Source organism: Miniopterus schreibersii, assembly GCF_964146895.1.
Source record: "Miniopterus schreibersii genome assembly, chromosome: X".
Taxonomy (NCBI): domain Eukaryota; kingdom Metazoa; phylum Chordata; class Mammalia; order Chiroptera; family Miniopteridae; genus Miniopterus; species Miniopterus schreibersii.
The window spans coordinates 16,188,799-16,205,990 of record NC_138104.1 but is presented as its reverse complement, the minus strand read 5'-3'; the positions used below and the strand labels follow the sequence as shown (position 1 = coordinate 16,205,990).

The 17,192-nt window shown below is 38.0% G+C and overlaps 1 protein-coding gene across 3 annotated transcripts in view; it reads right to left on the bottom strand.

Annotated features, from left to right (window-relative positions):
* The window catches only part of LAMP2 (lysosomal associated membrane protein 2), a 40,070-nt gene continuing 22,878 nt past the window's right edge, over window positions 1-17,192 (bottom strand). The window contains exon 9 of one of the 3 annotated variants that reach the window (XM_081126395.1): window positions 1-2,962. In XM_081126395.1, coding sequence (XP_080982521.1) covers window positions 2,820-2,962 — 143 coding nt within the window. In that variant the 3' untranslated portion in view covers window positions 1-2,819. Of the gene's footprint in view, window positions 2,963-6,033; window positions 6,551-13,710; window positions 16,146-17,192 lie in introns of those variants that run through there. The other 2 variants (XM_081126396.1, XM_081126397.1) reach the window with 2 other exon arrangements.

The window sequence follows — 17,192 nt, the reverse complement described above, 5'->3', positions numbered from 1 at the left end:
AAAGTACATTTATTAAGAATCTGTTACATTTGTCAGATTTCCAGCTTTTATTCAGAATGTTTTCTTGGAATTTTCATGACCAGATAGGCCCTGATAATTGAGGTGTCTGAACTAAAGGTTCTAATGCATTCTTAATGATGGCACTTACTTAATCTGAAGACCTATGAGATCATATGATTCCTATTGACAATTCAAGAGACCAGAATTTGAGGAACTTAGATTATACAAATCAACCCAAGCTCTTAAGGCTGAGCATATGGAATAAAAATGAAGTTATCCACAGTGATATGGATTGTATGATCTTTATTATTTTATAACCCATTGATTTAAAAATCACACATATCAGATCAAACAAGAATACCACAGTATGCTTTATTTTGCAGGTATTAATTAGTTCATTAAATTGGTATGTCCAAAACTTTAGTTAGCAGCAAGCATCAATTCTTCCAAAGAAGCTTAGGTGAAAAACAATTTTTATTCATGAGCTCAAAGTCCTACTGTCTGATCCACAGTTATACTGACATAAAAATGAACTCAGTGAGCAAAGCTAATTGAACACTCAGATCATAGATTTGGGGCTTCCTGTATTTTACTGGAGTTGAAGCAGTGTTTGTTTTAACCCTCTATTAATATTTTGTATTTTAATCTTAATCTCAAACAAGATTAAACACACATTTGGTAATTATCTAAGATAAAGCCATGAAACTTAATGAAGAATTAGTGATATTAGTCCCCTATCCAAAAAGTAGAACACTTTTAAACAAACCTATAATTGTGAATGTATTTTAATTTCTAATTCATATACTTAGCAAGGCCACAATCTGATTTAAATAATCTGGCTTCTAGACAATCATCTGAAAAATATTTATTGAAATGAAGCCACTGTTCTTTATGGTGCCATTATTTTGACCAAATGACAAATAAGCAATTGTTTTCACAGGAAACCATTTAAAAAGAAAACATTCCTGAAATACTTAGCAAATAGGGGAGGGCTTGAATCTGTATCAGAACTAGTGTTCTAAGGGAGAAGTAATTGAGCAATCTGACTTTCTACTCCAGTTTGGAATATATGCTTTTGAGATGCACATATAGGTAAGATAGTAAAGAAAGATGTCAATGAATTTTCTTTCTTTTTAACAAAATGTTATAATTCCAGTTATTGGCAAAGAGTCCTGGCATCCGTTAATGGCAACAATACAGTGGTGAGTGTCTGCATTGTGCTGAGAGGTAGATGGGGACTTAATCCTTGGATTTGATAACAAACTAACTTAAGGTCTAAGCTTAATTTGTTATTCCACGGAACATTTTTTAAGTGAAGGCAGATCTTTGGAAACTTTTGTTTTTAGTTATATAGAGATAAAATAGCTCAATAGAATAAACATCTGCCCTATACTAGTAACAGGTATGCAAAGCAGCCACATGGGCCCTAGAGAAATCCAACACTATGCTTCCGAGTCAAAGGTCAATTCAACAGCCTAGCCAATCAGAAACTGGGATGAGTGGTCTCTAGTACCTTACTCCAAAAGCTAGAGCCACTTGAGGTCTCTACCAGGATATAAATCTATATGGAGATCAACAAATTTACAGAATAATCCCAGTCTAGCTTTGGCTAGGCAGACATCTAACTGATGATGTTTCAGGGCCCACTAGCCTTTAAAGCAGGGCGGGGAACATCTGGCCCACGGGCCATATACAGCACCGCGAAATCATTTGGTCTGGCCCTGCCAAGGCAACTACAGGTGGGACTCGAAATTCAATAAATCTAGGATCTTTTTTCAGAGCTAATTTTTACGTTGATAATTTTGTATGGCCTGGTAATGATGTTATAAATATCCAAATGGCCCTTGGCAGAAAAAAGGTTCCCCACCCCTGCTCTAGAGTTAGCGCTTGCGGCTTTGAGAAGAAACAGAAACATTAAAAATATCAATTAGAATTTATGCACATAGGAAATGGGAGACTGCAGGAGGCACACAAAGTACTGAAGTTTGTTTTTGTTTTTGTTTTTTTATGGAGGGTGAATTAATTTTCTGAACAAGTTAAGGCTCTAATGAAAGGAAACATTCTAAATCATAAGCCTAAAAAACCATAACCCTCTCTATATCAACACCTTACAAAAAAGCCGAAGATCTTACTTCATCCTTTGGCATAAATGTCAAGTCTGAGATAATCAGTATATTCTAAACTCCAAAGGGGAAAAAAAAGATCATTAAAATATAGTAGCCATCAACAGTAGTGAAGAAAACAGCCAGACTTTTGCTATTAAAAACAGTATTGGGAAGTCATTTCTGTCCTTCATTTTTTAACTAGTAGAAAAACACAGATTTAAATACTCCTGATCAGGAGGTTTGGAAAGGAAGTCTTATTATGAACCAAATTTTATGTTTGCCTCCAATAAAAATGAATTCATTATTTTCTTGAATTTATTTCCCGAAGCAAGTTAAATTCTCTAACAGCTTTGCTTTTGCAAATAAGGTCAAAATAGCAAAATACAAATAACTGCAACATATAAAATTATACTTCAGTAGAAATGCTTTCATAATTAGATCCAGAGGCGTAAACTTATTACTTACTAAAAAAAAATATTCTAAGCCATAATTTTTCTTTCAATTACATTTTAACAAAGGAAGGAAAAACAAAGGAAATTGGTCCTAATACATTTTTTTTTTCTTAGATAAGTGCTACTCATGCCCAAGTTAGCTAGCAATTCACTGAGGTTAGTCTGCATCTCAAACAATCAATTGCACAGCATTTCCTGGCTTTTGGCCAATGGAAACATAACTTTTGATGGCAAAAAAACAAAGAGCACTAGATTTAATTGGCTACACAGACTGATATCCAGTGCGACTTTTCCTTCTTCCAATCATGTAAGAGATAAAGACAACAATGATAAGGAAACCCAAGGCCACACCTACTGCGACAGGAATAAGAAAGTTGAGGTCAGAGTCCGCAGAACATTCTTCAGCTGTTAGAAAAGAACAGACAGAAAGCAAGGAAAGGAAATTAGTACGGAATGCAATTAAGCAGAAGCATCCAAACAAGAAAAGCATTTTGAAAGTGTACATAGGTTAGTCTTGTAGAGCATTACCCTGATTTTCTTATTTTCTCTGTATCCACCCAAATATTTCTAAGCAACTGATCCTCTTAAAGCTCTCATCAGTTCATCTCAAATCACACTGAATGACTCAGTACAAAAAGCAGAAGGTTAGGGAAAAAGAGGAAAAGGTCCAAAACACTAAATTGTGCTTGTCTAACATGGGGAGATTTTATGTTTAATTTTGTAATGGCATTGGGGAAACAATCACCCACACTTAACACTACTGCCTGAGTATCTCCCCACTCCCTTGCTCCCTTGCCACAACTATCATTGAAATATAAATAAGAACTCTATAAGTAATAAAATTTAAGTTGAAAAGAACTTAGGATGAAAAATGCAGTATAAAGTTTTTCACACAGGCAATAGGTAACTATAGGATTATATATAGTTAGTTTTAGCTGAGCAGTGGCCTGGAAGAATAATAGCAGAATCCCATACATTGCAATCCATTCCACTAGACCACTAGGAAGGCAATGTGTGCCATGTAGATTTTGAGCTCTGGATTCAGACAGAACTAAGTTTGCATCTTGACTCCATCGATTATTAGTTAAAGGACCTTGGTCAAGTTATTTAAACTGGGCCTCACTTTCCTCATCTCTAAAAGGGGATAATAATACCTATATTATAAGGTATTTGAGGATTAAAGACAATTGTGTTTCTAAAGCATCTGCTATACATCAGGTGATCAACAAGTGTTCTTTGCCTTCTAGTTTCCTCCCATGTTTGTGATCCCATCCAAGGAGGTTTAGGTTTTGAAGTAGCAAATAGAGATCAAAACAGGTGTTTCAGTATATTATTATTCAAAAAGCAAATATTCAATACTTTAAAAATACTTAAAAGAAGTTGAGATCATGTGTTATTTATTGAAAGTAGTTAGTACAGAAGCTCAAAGTGCCCCATTCTGATCTTACAATTTCAAGTTTAAACTAGTTTTACTGTTCAGTGACTAGATTTCATTAGGACAATTTTTTAAAAAATATATCTTTATTGATTTCAGAGAGAGGAAACAAGAGGGAGAGAGAGAGACAGAAACATCAATGATGAGAGAGTCATTGATCAAGCCCACAACCGGGCATGTGCCCTGACCGGGAATTGAACCCTGATCACCTGGATCCCAGGTCGACGCTCAACCGCTGAGTCACGCCCGGCCCGGCAGGACAATTTTTATCAAAATGTTAATAATGGTTTTGCTGACCACCAGATATGTAGCCTCAGTGAAGTTACTTCCCTTTCTGTAAAATTATAGGATTAAATAATCTTTAAGGTCCTTTCCAGTATAAATCTAATGCAATTAATAAAATGTGATATTTGGTATGATTTTGATTAATAACTTACATTTTCCTCTAAGTTTATCTTTTCCTCCTCTTGCACTTTTGTCATAAAAAAGAAAAACAAAACAGCCCAAGTGCCCATCAGTAGATGAGTGGATAAAAAAGCTGTGGCACATTTACACCATGGAATACTATGCAGCTGTGAAGAATAAGGATCTCATACCCTTTGGGACAGTATGGATGGACCTGGAGAATATTATGCTAAGTGAAATAAGCCAGGCAGCAAAAGACACAGATCACATGATCTCGCTTATATGTGGAATCTAAAGAACTTAATAAACTGATGAACACTATAGATTCAATGACATGGAAGCATAGATCAGACTGACGAATGTCAGAAGGATGGAGGAGGAGAGATTAACCAAAGAATTTATATGCATATATGCACAACCCAAGAAAATGGACAATGGTGGGGAGAGGGACTGGGGAGGGGGATGGGACAGGGTGGAATGGGTCATTGGGGAGAAAAAGGGACATCTGTAATATTTTAGACCAAAAAAATTTAAAAAAAGAAAGAAAAAAAACCAAAACAGTTGTTGGGGGGAGGGGGGGCAGGTGCGGGGTGGAGGGGATCAATGGAGGGAAAAAAAGGGGACATCTGTAATACTTTCAACAATAAAGATAAATTTATAAAACCACAGTTGCTAAGGTTATGAGTATATGAGTATATGAATTTCAGTAATTATGGTAGCCTTTGTTGAGAGGATTTACTATATTTTAATGAAAGCCTTCAGAGACTGATAGCTGGGTACCAAAATACTGTAATCAAAATGAGTTGCAGAAATTCTGAACAAGCCAATATACACATAGAATGAATAAAATAATCATTTCAATGTGAAAGTCTTCTCAAGTCTATTGATTAAGCTTCCTTCTTCTTTTTACATTTAATATCTGTGCTGCACTAATAACAAGGAATATGCTTCAATAGGAGCTGATTATCTAGCTCATTTTAATAATGCTAACAGCTTCTCTCTACCCTCCATCTATGCTCTGTGCCCCCAGGGACTATCTTGAAGAAGCAAGAGCCTAGTTGCTATGCTTCACTGCATCCCTTCTGAGACTGCTGTTAGCTTACATTTCATAAGTACCAGTCTGATGACAACACTAAATAGATTTTAATGCTCTAGAGATCAACAAGATGAGGTAGAGGAACACAACACAATCTGTCCTAATTAGTTCACAGAATATTTCTATCTTTCAATGCTAATCAGGCATCCAAAGATGAGAATAATGCAAGGGGGGCAGAAAGGCAAGTGGTTAAATGTGCTTGAATCTTTTCAGGTTCTATTGATGAAAACGAAACATTAAAAAAACTAATTCTGAAGCCAGTTTAAGTTCTGTTGTGGCCTTTGGGGTCTATTATTTACCTGGGTAGGGGGGATCACAAGCCTGAGATACTGACTTCATCCTTAACTTGGACTCAAAGAAATCAACAAAAAGTTACATAACCTAAAAAATGCTGATGGTCCTGAGGACATTCAACTGAAAACCAAACTTGAGTATATCTGATGGGCATTTATGCCACATCAATATTTAATAAACAATATCTAAAGGCACTGTGATGAGTTTAAATAAGTATAGTTCTTATACACTGAAACAGAACACCAGTAGTGAAATAGTATTTATTAATTCTATTAAGAGACAGCTACATATTTTATTCTTATAATGACCATGTTAATAAGTTTAAGGCATCATCTATTAGGATCAAAATTTGGCCAAGGCTTCTTAAGATAAACCTTAAAACATTGCACACCAATGTTCTTTTTAGCAAGTTTGTCTTCAGGACCAGTAAAGACAACATTTTTTATTTTAAGCTGATCAAAGATAACAGTTTTTTAATTAGTAAAGATTTATCTCAAAATGTTAGCACTCATTTAAGAATTAATTTCAACAAATCAATCTTAAGGAGCAGTGTTTCAAAATTAAGAGGCAAGAAAATCTTGTTATGTGCATGTAGTTTTATATAATAAATCAGATAGCAGGTTCTAAAATTGCTCATATCCAGTGTGATGGCGCTTGAGGCCAATAAAGTAAGCCAGCAACACTAGAATAAGTACTCCTGCCAACGCTGCTCCCACCGCTATGGGCACAAGGAAGTTGTCGTCATCTGCACTGCAGTCTTGAGCTAGATGTGGAGAAAGGAAATTGAAAACAGAAACAGTGACAACATTTCAAACCTGTAAATTTTCAGTTAAAATGACAGCACTTCCCAACACATATTTGTTTTTACACCAAAGTAACATGTCATTGCATTCATTACCAGCAAATGAGATGTTCCACAAAAGTGATTTCCCAAATAACCAAATCATACACTTTTAAGTACCCCCCAAATGCAGTCATTTTGAACAAAAGATAAATAAAATGATCACCTAATTCCCAGATTTCTTAAACAGAAGATAATGGGTAAGTAGAATTAGCCTTTCCTTGATGATCATGCTGTGAGTCTTCAGAGGCAAACTGCTATGATGTTGAAGAAGCACTTAATGAAATGAACCAAGTGAACAACTATACTATGCCGACCTAAGAACTCTCTGTGTAGCAATCTGGGGTCATTCAGTAGTGGGAAAAGATTTAAACTGGCCCTGGTGGTATAACCATCTGCCTCAAGATGTTTAGTCCAGTGTGAGAGTCAGACAAGAAAAGTGGTGGTTATAATTTGAAAATGGGCGGTTATAATTTGAAAATGGGCTGTAATAGGGGCAGGAAGCACACAAAGTGTCGTGGAAGTGTTTCGGATGCACACTCAACCCAGCCTTGTTACATGTGACAAACTTTAAAAGAAGTGACACTGGAGTTGCGCTTTTAAGGATGAGTAGGAATTAACCATGCAGGTAATGGGAAAAGCGCCCTCCAGGTGTAGGGAACAACATAGACAAAAATAAGGAGGGTATGAAAACACGGCACGTCAGGCAAAATGCAAAAAGGTTGGCATAGCTAGAACATTGGCTCAAGAGGTACTCTTGGCTAGAAAAGCAGCCGGGAAAGGGTACTAAGATCAGCTCACAAAGCACTGTATGCTCTAGGGAGTTTGGCTTTATATTGACAGCCAAAAAAAAAGTGCAGCAGGACTTTAAGTGGGATTTTGTTTCAGAACTTATGGCAGATGGAAGGCTAGTGGTGTTAAGTTAGGCGGCACCTCTATTGCTACAGTCCAGATGTCCAATAACATGGTCCTGAACTGGGTTAACAAAGTGTAAATGCCTAAGGGAAAGACTAGAGATCCAATCAGAAGGCAAAATTGACCAAATGGATGTCAGGGGTGTAGTAGGAGGAGAGAATCAGAATGGTTTCCAATTCTGCACATAGAGTGAATGACTATGTAGATGCTGGTGCAGGTTCATGATAGGAGATACAGGAGGAAGAATATACACATTTCAGTTTTGCTTGCAGTTATTTTTGTGTGGGGGTTGTTTTTTAAATTTTTAAATGTTTGTGTATGGGAGGAGGGTGGAGAGGGATATGCGGAAGCGGAGGATGTTCAGTTTTAGATCTGCTGAGTTTAAGATACTTGTGTCTGAACCAAGTGGTTGATGAACCTAAGCGGTAGTTAAAACCATGGACAAAGATATTTCTCAGTGATGGCAAGTGACAAAAAGAGGACCAGAGGCAAAACCCTTGGGGACACCAATATTTGAAGGATAAAGGAGCAGGAAAAAGAACTAGAAAAGGCAGGTAGAAAATGGTGCCATGGAAGGAAACAGTTTCAAGTAGCGTGGGAGAATAGTGTAAAATATTAGTGTAGTCTGAGGAATGCAAATTGGATCTAGCAACATTGAGGGTGAAGGCTGAGTCAAATTGCCACAGGTTTAAGAGTGAGCACACAGTGATTGGGCCGGGGAATACACAATACTCATTTCAAGAAGTTTAGAAGAACAGAGAGGACAACAGGGAGGTAATTATAAGGGGGACATGGGGTCAAGAAAGGATATCTTCAAGGTGGAAGAGACTTAAATATGTTTATAGGATGAGGGAAAGAGCCATTAGCATTTGAGAGGTTGGAGATGCTGAATGGTATAAGGCTTCTTAAGAGGTAGAAGAAATGGAATTCCAGAAACACTGACCAGGAAAAGAAAACCTACTGAGATGAGAGGAGGAAGGAACGAGTGGTACAGATGGACACACATTTGCAAAAAGGGAAGGCTAGGATGTTGAATCACCACTTCTATTTTTCCATATCCTTGACTCTTATTGCCCTAGATCTCCTTCTACCTTGCAATCTACCAGAGATGGATAAATCAGATAATTAAGCTTATTAGAATTTGTTTCAAAAATAAGAATGAGCAGGCTGCAAGGCAATTCTGATTGTGCTTGCACTTAAGAAATGTGCCAGGCTAGCCTCTGGGGCAATAACTGGGAACAAGATGCAGTCCTGGAGTTTACGGACTTTATAACATTGACTGTGGCTGCCAGCTCAATGATCTTTTTCCCTTGCTTCTTGGTTCTGCTAAAAATCCAAAGAACTGAGGTTGCCAGATGTGACTTGTGAATATATGGTGTTTGTTAAGAGCACCCAGTTAGCTCCTCCCCTTCAATTTCCCAAATTGTCACCCAGCATATAAACTATTTGGTGACATATACCATATAGTATTATGCCTTAGATTTAATATAACTTGGTTTTTTAAAAATTCATTAGTAGATTAATTTCTAATTTTGGCAATGGATTCATAGTCATCTTTCCCAAATTGGGTATTTGACCTAGTACTGAAGCAACTTTCACAAATAGTGCTAATAAGGCTTTCATGTAAAACAAATATTCCCAAAGTAGATCAAAAAATGCAATTCCACTAATATAAAGATCTTTCTAGATGCTGTCACTTATTTAAAATGTTCTCAATTAGCATGTGAAGTGTTAATTTATAATAACTAATGATTTTGTGCATTCAACCTTTAAGGATTTTTTAAGTAATAGAAAGATATTTTGGTAAAACAGTAATTTTAATAGGATCACATCCTGAAGAAAAAAAATCTTCTATAAGTCATTTTGACCCGATCTATTTGCCTAATATACACTTGAGACGGTACTGAACGCATTTTTGGGGAAAGGAAAAGAGTATTTTTGGAAGAGTTTAATAGTCACACAAGCAGTGATTTTTCAAGATAAAAAAATTCATGGCCACTGAAATTTCAAGAGTTTCTTGTAGGTTAAAAAGAAACTGTTGGTGAAACAAGATGGCAGCGGAGGTAACAGCTGCACCTGCCGCCGCCTCCGACAACCACATCAAAATTACAACTAAAATACAGAATCATCATCACTCAGAACCTCTTGAAATCTGGCTGAACAGAAGCCCTACAACCAGGGAACTGAAAAAGCATCGAAACCGGTAGGAGGGGTGGAGATGTGACTGCGGGCCCACACCCGGTGCCCTGGTTTAAACCCGGGAGGGATATCTCAGCGGTGGAGGTTTCCTGGAGGAGTGAGTCCCAGCCCCACGTCAGGCCCCCAACCCAGGGCTCCAGGGCTGGGAAGAGACGTCCCCACAACTTTGGGCTGTGAAAACCAGCGGGTACTGTCGCTGAGGGTCGCAGAGGGAGCGGGATCCCCAGGCAGCTCCTCTTAAAGGGCCTGTGCACAGACTCAGAAGTGCTCCCTCTGAGCCCCAGAGCCGGGCAGCAGCTTGAAAGGAACCTGGGACATTTGGGGAGGAACTAACCTGCCTGAAATCGGGACGAGAGCTGGAGGGGCAGCTTTCTCCCAGGCAGAAGAGCTGGCAGAGGCCATTGCTCCTTTGGCGAGCCCTCTCCACACAGAGCCCGCAGGCAGGCGCCATATTTGAATCTCCAGCACCTGACTCACACCTTTCACCCTGCCCCAGTGATTCCTGGAGGCCTCGTCCCTCCCTACCTGCAAGCTCATTCAGGCCGTTTCCAGTGACTTTTCTGTGCAAGTGGCCTCTTGAGCCTTATGCTTAGGACTTTTCTAAAATCTCAAACAAGCAGCAGCGTGCCCCTTACATCTTGATAAGTGGCCCCAGGCCTGGCACTAGTGGCAGCCTGCATTGGTTCACAGCTTGGCCCCTCTTGGACAAAGCCAAGCCCAGCACAAGTAGCAGCCAACTGCAGTTTGCTGTGTAGCTCATGATGGGTGGCCCTGGGCAAGGCACTGGCACAGGCTGACTTTGCACCTCCTGGGAGGCCCCAGAGACAGTGCAACTGGTGATCAGACTCGACCAAACTGGATTATAACTCTACCATATCCACGAGTGACACACTCAAGGGGCACACTTGGTGAACACCAAAGCTCCACTGAAGTAAATCCTGCTCCACAGGGGTGTCTCCAGTACAGCAGCTCATTGGCTGTAGTTGCAGCTGGTCCTCACAGCTGATTGGCCTGGGGGTCAATTCCTCCCAGTGATGCCAACAGCAACCAAGGCTCAACTACAACAGGACAGTGCACACAGTCCACACAAGGGCGCACCTAGAAGACACAGCTCAGGCGACTGGGGAGGCTGAGCCACTGGACCCTACAGGACACCTTCTACCCAAAGCCACTCTACAAATTCCAGGAGACATAGCAGCTCTACCTAATACATAGAAACAAACACCTGGAAGCAGCCAAAATGTGGAGGCATTAGAAACATGTCACAAAGGAAAGAACAGAAAAAATCTCTAGAAAAGGAACTAAATGAAATAGATCAAAGCAAGCTAACAGATACAGAGTTCAGAATTTTGTTTGTAAGGATGCTTGAGCATATTAGTAAGAGTATTACAAAAACAACTGAGAAAATTCAATTCATAATAAAGTACCAATTTGAAATGAAGGCTACACAAACTGAAAATGAAGAATAATTTACAGGGAATCAACAGTAGAGGATGCTGAGAATCAAATGATCAATTTGGAACACAAAGAAACAAAAAACACCCAACCAGAAGAGCAAAAAGAAAAAAGAATCCAGAAATATGAAGATAGCATAAGGAGCCTCTGGGACAACTTCAAGTGGCCCAACATTCGTATTATTGGGGTGCCAGAAGGAGAAGAAAGACAGCAAGAAATTGAAAACCTTCTTAAAAAATTAATTGCAGAAAACTTCCCCTACCTGGGGGAAAAAATAGACTTACAAGTCCAGGAAGCACAGAGGGTCCCAAACGAGCGGAACCCAAAGAGGCCCACAGCAAGACACATCATAATTAAAATGCCAAATGTTAAAGACAGAGAGAGAATCTTAAAAGCAGAGAGAGAAGAGCAGTTAGTTACCTACAAGGGAGCACCCATACGACTGTGAGCTGATTTCTCAACAGAAACTTTGCAGGCCAGAAGAGAGTGGCAAGAAATATTCAAAGGGATGAAAAACATGGAACTACAACCAAGATTGCTCTACCCAGCAAAGCTATCATTTATCAGTCAGATAAAGAGCTCCACAGATAAGAAAAAGCTAAAGGAGTTCATCACCACCAGACCAGCACTACAGGAAATGTTGAAGGGTCTTCTTTAACAAGAAGCTAATGAACAAAAGAATCTGATGAACTAAATAGATCCAGAGACATTGATGCATGCAACAGACAATCATATTTCAGAGGAAAGAGGGAAGGGGGGGGTGGAGGGTAGGAAGAGATTAACCAAAGAAGTTATATACATATATGCATAACCCATGGACACAGTCAATAACAGGGTAAAGGCCTGGGGAGGGGGTGGGGGTGAGGTGGAGGGGATCAATTGGGGGAAAAAATGGGACACCTGTAATACTTTCAACAATAAAGATAAATTTTAAAAAACAACAACTGTTATCTTCAATTTTCTGTTCAGAAATCTTTCAAATATAATATTCAGTGTGAATTGGAAAGCTGAGAGATACATTTATAACAAAATGTAAAACAACAACTCCTCTTAAAAACCAGTTGTGTCAAATTTCTCTTTGGAAAAATCAATGTTAGGAATCACATTCTCATGTGACACTTTTTTTTTTATCCTCACCTGAGGATATTTTTTTCCATTGCTTTTAAGAGAGATTGGAAGGGGGGAGGGAGGGAGAGAAACATCAATGTGAAGGGGACACATCGATTGTTTGCCTCCCACATGCCCTGCAACCTAGGTACGTGCCCTTGGCTCGAATTGAACCCAAGACCCTTCAGTCTGTGAGCCAACTTTCTAACCACTAAGCCAAACCAGCCAGGGGAACATCTTTTTTATTATATATCTTTTAGATTTATAACCAAACTGAAGTATATCACATGGATCTAAAAAGATACTTGAAGCTATTCATTATCACCCAAACATGCCTATAGTACTTTCAAAAACAAAATATGGCAATTACTGGTACAGAAAATTAGCTACCAGGGTAAAAGATAAGGAGATGGGCAGGAGAGAGGTGAGCCCAAACCAATTTAACATTATCTACCTAAACAGAGATGAAATGCTATCATCTTAAAAATATCTGAGTCTTATAAGAATTCCTCCTAAAAAATTAAAGAAACTTAAGATGCTGTGTTTTACATTGTATGTAAAGTATGTTCTTGATACATAATAAGGAACTTATCAGATTCCTTCTAAATATACTCAAATCTTCACTGAGATGGAAAACTACCACTCAAAAGAAATAGAGTAACAAGCCCTCAGCTTTAAGAGACCCCAGAAGTTAAACATCTTGGCCAAGGTCACATGGTAGGTAGTAGCAGAGGTGGGAGCTGTGATGATTAACTGGCAGTCACGTGGCTTAACTGGGTAATCCAGAGGAAAGTTATGAGCCAGTCGCTAAGTTTTTTTTTGTGTGTGATATACTAAAGTTCTATTGTAGGGTATCTGAGAGACTGCACACAATCCTATTTTGGTTTGGATCAACAGCTTGGATTGTATGGCTGCAATATACAGCTGCTTATTTATAGATATTAAATATCAGCCTCATCTTAGGAGTTGAGAAAAGTGCACAACAAGATACTCCAACGCTTTTCACTATGAAATAAATATTCTTGATAACTGGTTCCCCAATTGGCTATGCACCAGATTCAGCTAGGGAGCTTACACACACACACACACGCACGCACGCACGCACGCACGCACGCACGCACGCACCTCATCCCAGACCTGCTAAATTAAATATTAACTACTCTAGGAATGGCACCTGGAATCTGCGTTTTATAACAAGCTTCCCAGGTGATTCTTATTCTGCAGCCAGCCCAGCATCAGTAGAGACCCAGGTATGGGACTACTCTTCCAGACAGTAATAATACAACAGAACATTTGGGAAATAATTCTGCTTCTAAGCATTTGTAAAGTTTTTCCTTTTGGAAGAAATTGCCATTATGTGGTATACAGAATATTGACTTTAACCAACGGGAAAAAATGTGAGCAAATTTCCTTAAGAAATAAAACGATCTTTATTGTTTGTTTTAGAAGCAATATGTTGAGCAAATGGACAAGCGAATATCTAGAGAAATACCGTACATCAACTAGTGGCTTAAACACTTGAGAAAAAAACCATGAGAAGTATTTACATGGACCAGTTTCCTTATACAAATGCTAACACATGAAAAACACCCAGAACCATCTAGAGTGTTAGACCATCAAGGTGTAAACCCAGTAAAGCAAATGAAACTACAAAAGGAACAAAGAGCATGTGGCTATAGGAAATAATAATGGAAATAACTGTATATAAACTGGCCCACGTAAAATACAAAAGTATTCAATGAAATCAGATTTTTCTAGAAAACAGTGCTAATTAGAGGTATTTTAATATGAATCAGGTATATAATTAAATGTAGAAACTTTTAGAAACATTAACAGCATTAAGCCAGTGCCATCCACTTATGCTTCTAACTTGTTTCTTTTTTTAAAAAGCTGCTTTCTTTTGACTCATGAGAAATACCTAAGGCCTACGTTCTTGTAAGCATTATCTATTCTTCTAAGGTTAATAATCTTACACTAAGATACTATTTAAATAAAAAATATTTTTAAAAAATCAGATTTATATTTAGTCCTTTATAAGTGCCTTAAGCTGGCAATGCAGATCATTGTAGCTTTAAGAGAGGGACTGATCAGGGATCTGATTCTGAGCCAGTAGATTTTCAGGCTACTCTAAACAGAGAGCAAATTTAAGTGGAAGAAAATATTCAGCACTCCAATATAACTCGAAAGACAGTTATAGACATACACATGCTAACAGGCAATTGCTTGTGTGTGTGTACTTAGCTAGACTACCAAATTACTTCAACATTAATAAGATTTTGGAACCCAGATATCTCATTTTCTAGTGAATGGGGATACACATAATCTCCCACTCCCAAAAAACTCAGGCACCTTTGGTATATGGCTGTATATTAACAATTTCTAAATATTTGCTCAGCCATTCCAATAAAAAACACCTAGAAACAGCAAGAAATACTTGATATGTTAATCATGAAGCTGAAATGTTTTGTTTTCTCATATAAACCTTAGGTGGTGCATGGTAGATGGACAACTGGTGCATCTCCCCAGAGGAAAAAACGGAACACAAAATACATGAATTAATAATGATTCTACCATAATGAACAATAATAATGTAAGTTTTGATTAGCACAGAGCCATTTAAATGGGAAAACCAAATTAGTAAATGTTGTAGCAATCAATGTAAGCTGGAACCAAAGAAAAATTTTTTAATGGAGAAGACCGACTTTTGGGTTAGGTGCAAGTTACTTTGTAAGTGTTAAGTGCTCTTCTTTATCTAGGTTCTAGGACATACTGGCATTTCTTCTTTAAAGAAAAGAAAAAACAAGAAAGGAATAAAATGTACTACCGCCAGCTACCAAGGATACTGGAAATGTAAAGAGAAGTCTACATTAACTTCAGCACTGCAGGTAGAGGCCAATTTACGGGTACAAAGGACTAATGCCCGGAATTGGCACTGCCTAGCAATTATCTCTAAAGCACCCAGAAAATTGAAATGCCCAGCTGGAATAGTCTTGTATCTTGCAATTTAAAAGATTGAAACATCCAGTTCTTTTAAAAAGGATTAAGCAATAAGCTTAACACCTATTCTAAAATTTCAAAAGCCTTGCATCTTTTGTCATTATAGCCATGTTAAATACAAATGTATTCAAAAGGCATTAGGAAAGCAGCCCTTGCTAAGAACATAATAATACTAGACTCTGTTTAAATCTACTGGCATATCTCTCATAGGTCAAATATGTAGCAATGTCAAAGCAGCTAAGTTAACCTGCAAACAAAATCACAGAAAAAAAAAAAAGCAAAAGAAGCAAGTACAAATCCACTGTAGACAGTATTGTCTCAATTCAACCACATGCAAGAAAACAAATCTCTTTTTAAAAACTGTTTTTCCTAAACTGTATATTTCTAGTCAGAATATCTAAAGTAAAAAAGCTGAAACACTAATTCAAGCCAATAAAAAAGAACCTATAATCCAGGTGATTTTGCACATGCCTTTTGCTGTAGAAATAACAATTTAAATGCCTTGGTTGGGAAAACCAAATTCACATGACCAATTTGTAGTTTATAGTTCTGGGGTGTTTGTATTTAATTAAGTATGAAATCCCCCATACCACCAGTTCTAAGATCAGAACTACAAGTAGATATACCTTCAATTGAATGGTACTGCATGTTGGAACTTGTACTTGCTTTATTACTTGGGAACAGAGATCACACATGGATTAGTGTTACAGAGTTTGATATCCAGCATAACTTTTTCTTCTGCCAATTAGGTAAGCAATCACTATAACGACAATCAAGCCTGAAAGACCAGCACCAACTATAATTGGTATTAGAATGGTGTCATCATCCAGCGAACACTCTTGGGCTGTAGGTGAGAAAAAGTGTGTGACAAATAATGAGTATAATCAAAAAAGAATGTTCAAAAGTAAAAGTTGCTGATTCAAAAGTCAGAAACGCTTTTACAAGTTCAACTTTAAGTAATTAAGACAGGTATATTTTAAAATCGTAAAACTTACTTGTCCTTTCATTTGTGTATGTGTGTATATATCCATATATATGAATACATCCATATGACACATACATGTTTGTTTATACTCAAAATCCTTTCCAAAACAAGAGTATTTATCAAAAATGAAGAGAGCTGTCCAGTGTTGCTCAGCGGTTGAGCACTGACTTATGATCCAGGAGATCGAGGTTCGATTCTGGGTCAGGGCACATGCCCAGGTTGTGGGCTCCATCCCCAGTGAGGGATGTGCAGGAAGCAGCCGATCAATGACTCTCTCATCATTGATGTTTCTCTCTCTCCTCTCTCTCTTCTCTCTCTCTCTCTCCCTCCCTCCCTCCTTTCCTCTCTCTGAAATCAATAAAGACATATTTTTTTAAAAAAAATGAAAAGAGCTAATCTAGCCCATTTCACATGGCCAGATGAGCCTCTTAGTGGTAGCCTGAATATCTTTTGGGGGACTGGGACCAGATCAGGAAGGTTTAATCATGGTATTAGGATGGCCAAGAGCTAAAAAATGACTTTTAAACATTTTTCAATGGTTGAAAAGAAACAAAAGAAGAATATTTTGAGGCATGAGAATTATATGGAATTCAAACTTTAGTATCCACAAATAAAGTTTTATTGGAACACAGCCACACTCATTTGCTTATTGCCTATGGCTGTTTTTGTGCACAATAGCAGAGTTAACTAGTTGTGATAGAGACAATATGGCCTTCAAACATAAAACACCTAGTGTCTGGGCCTTTACAGAAAAGTATACAGATCCCTGACTTAGAGTACATGGTTTTAGTGGTTACAAAAGTCAAGAAACTGGGATCTCTTACTAATTTGAGTGTGTTTATTACATTTATCATAAATCAATCAATCTGGCCAGGACTGGCAGTCCATAGGGGCTATTTTTTCTAT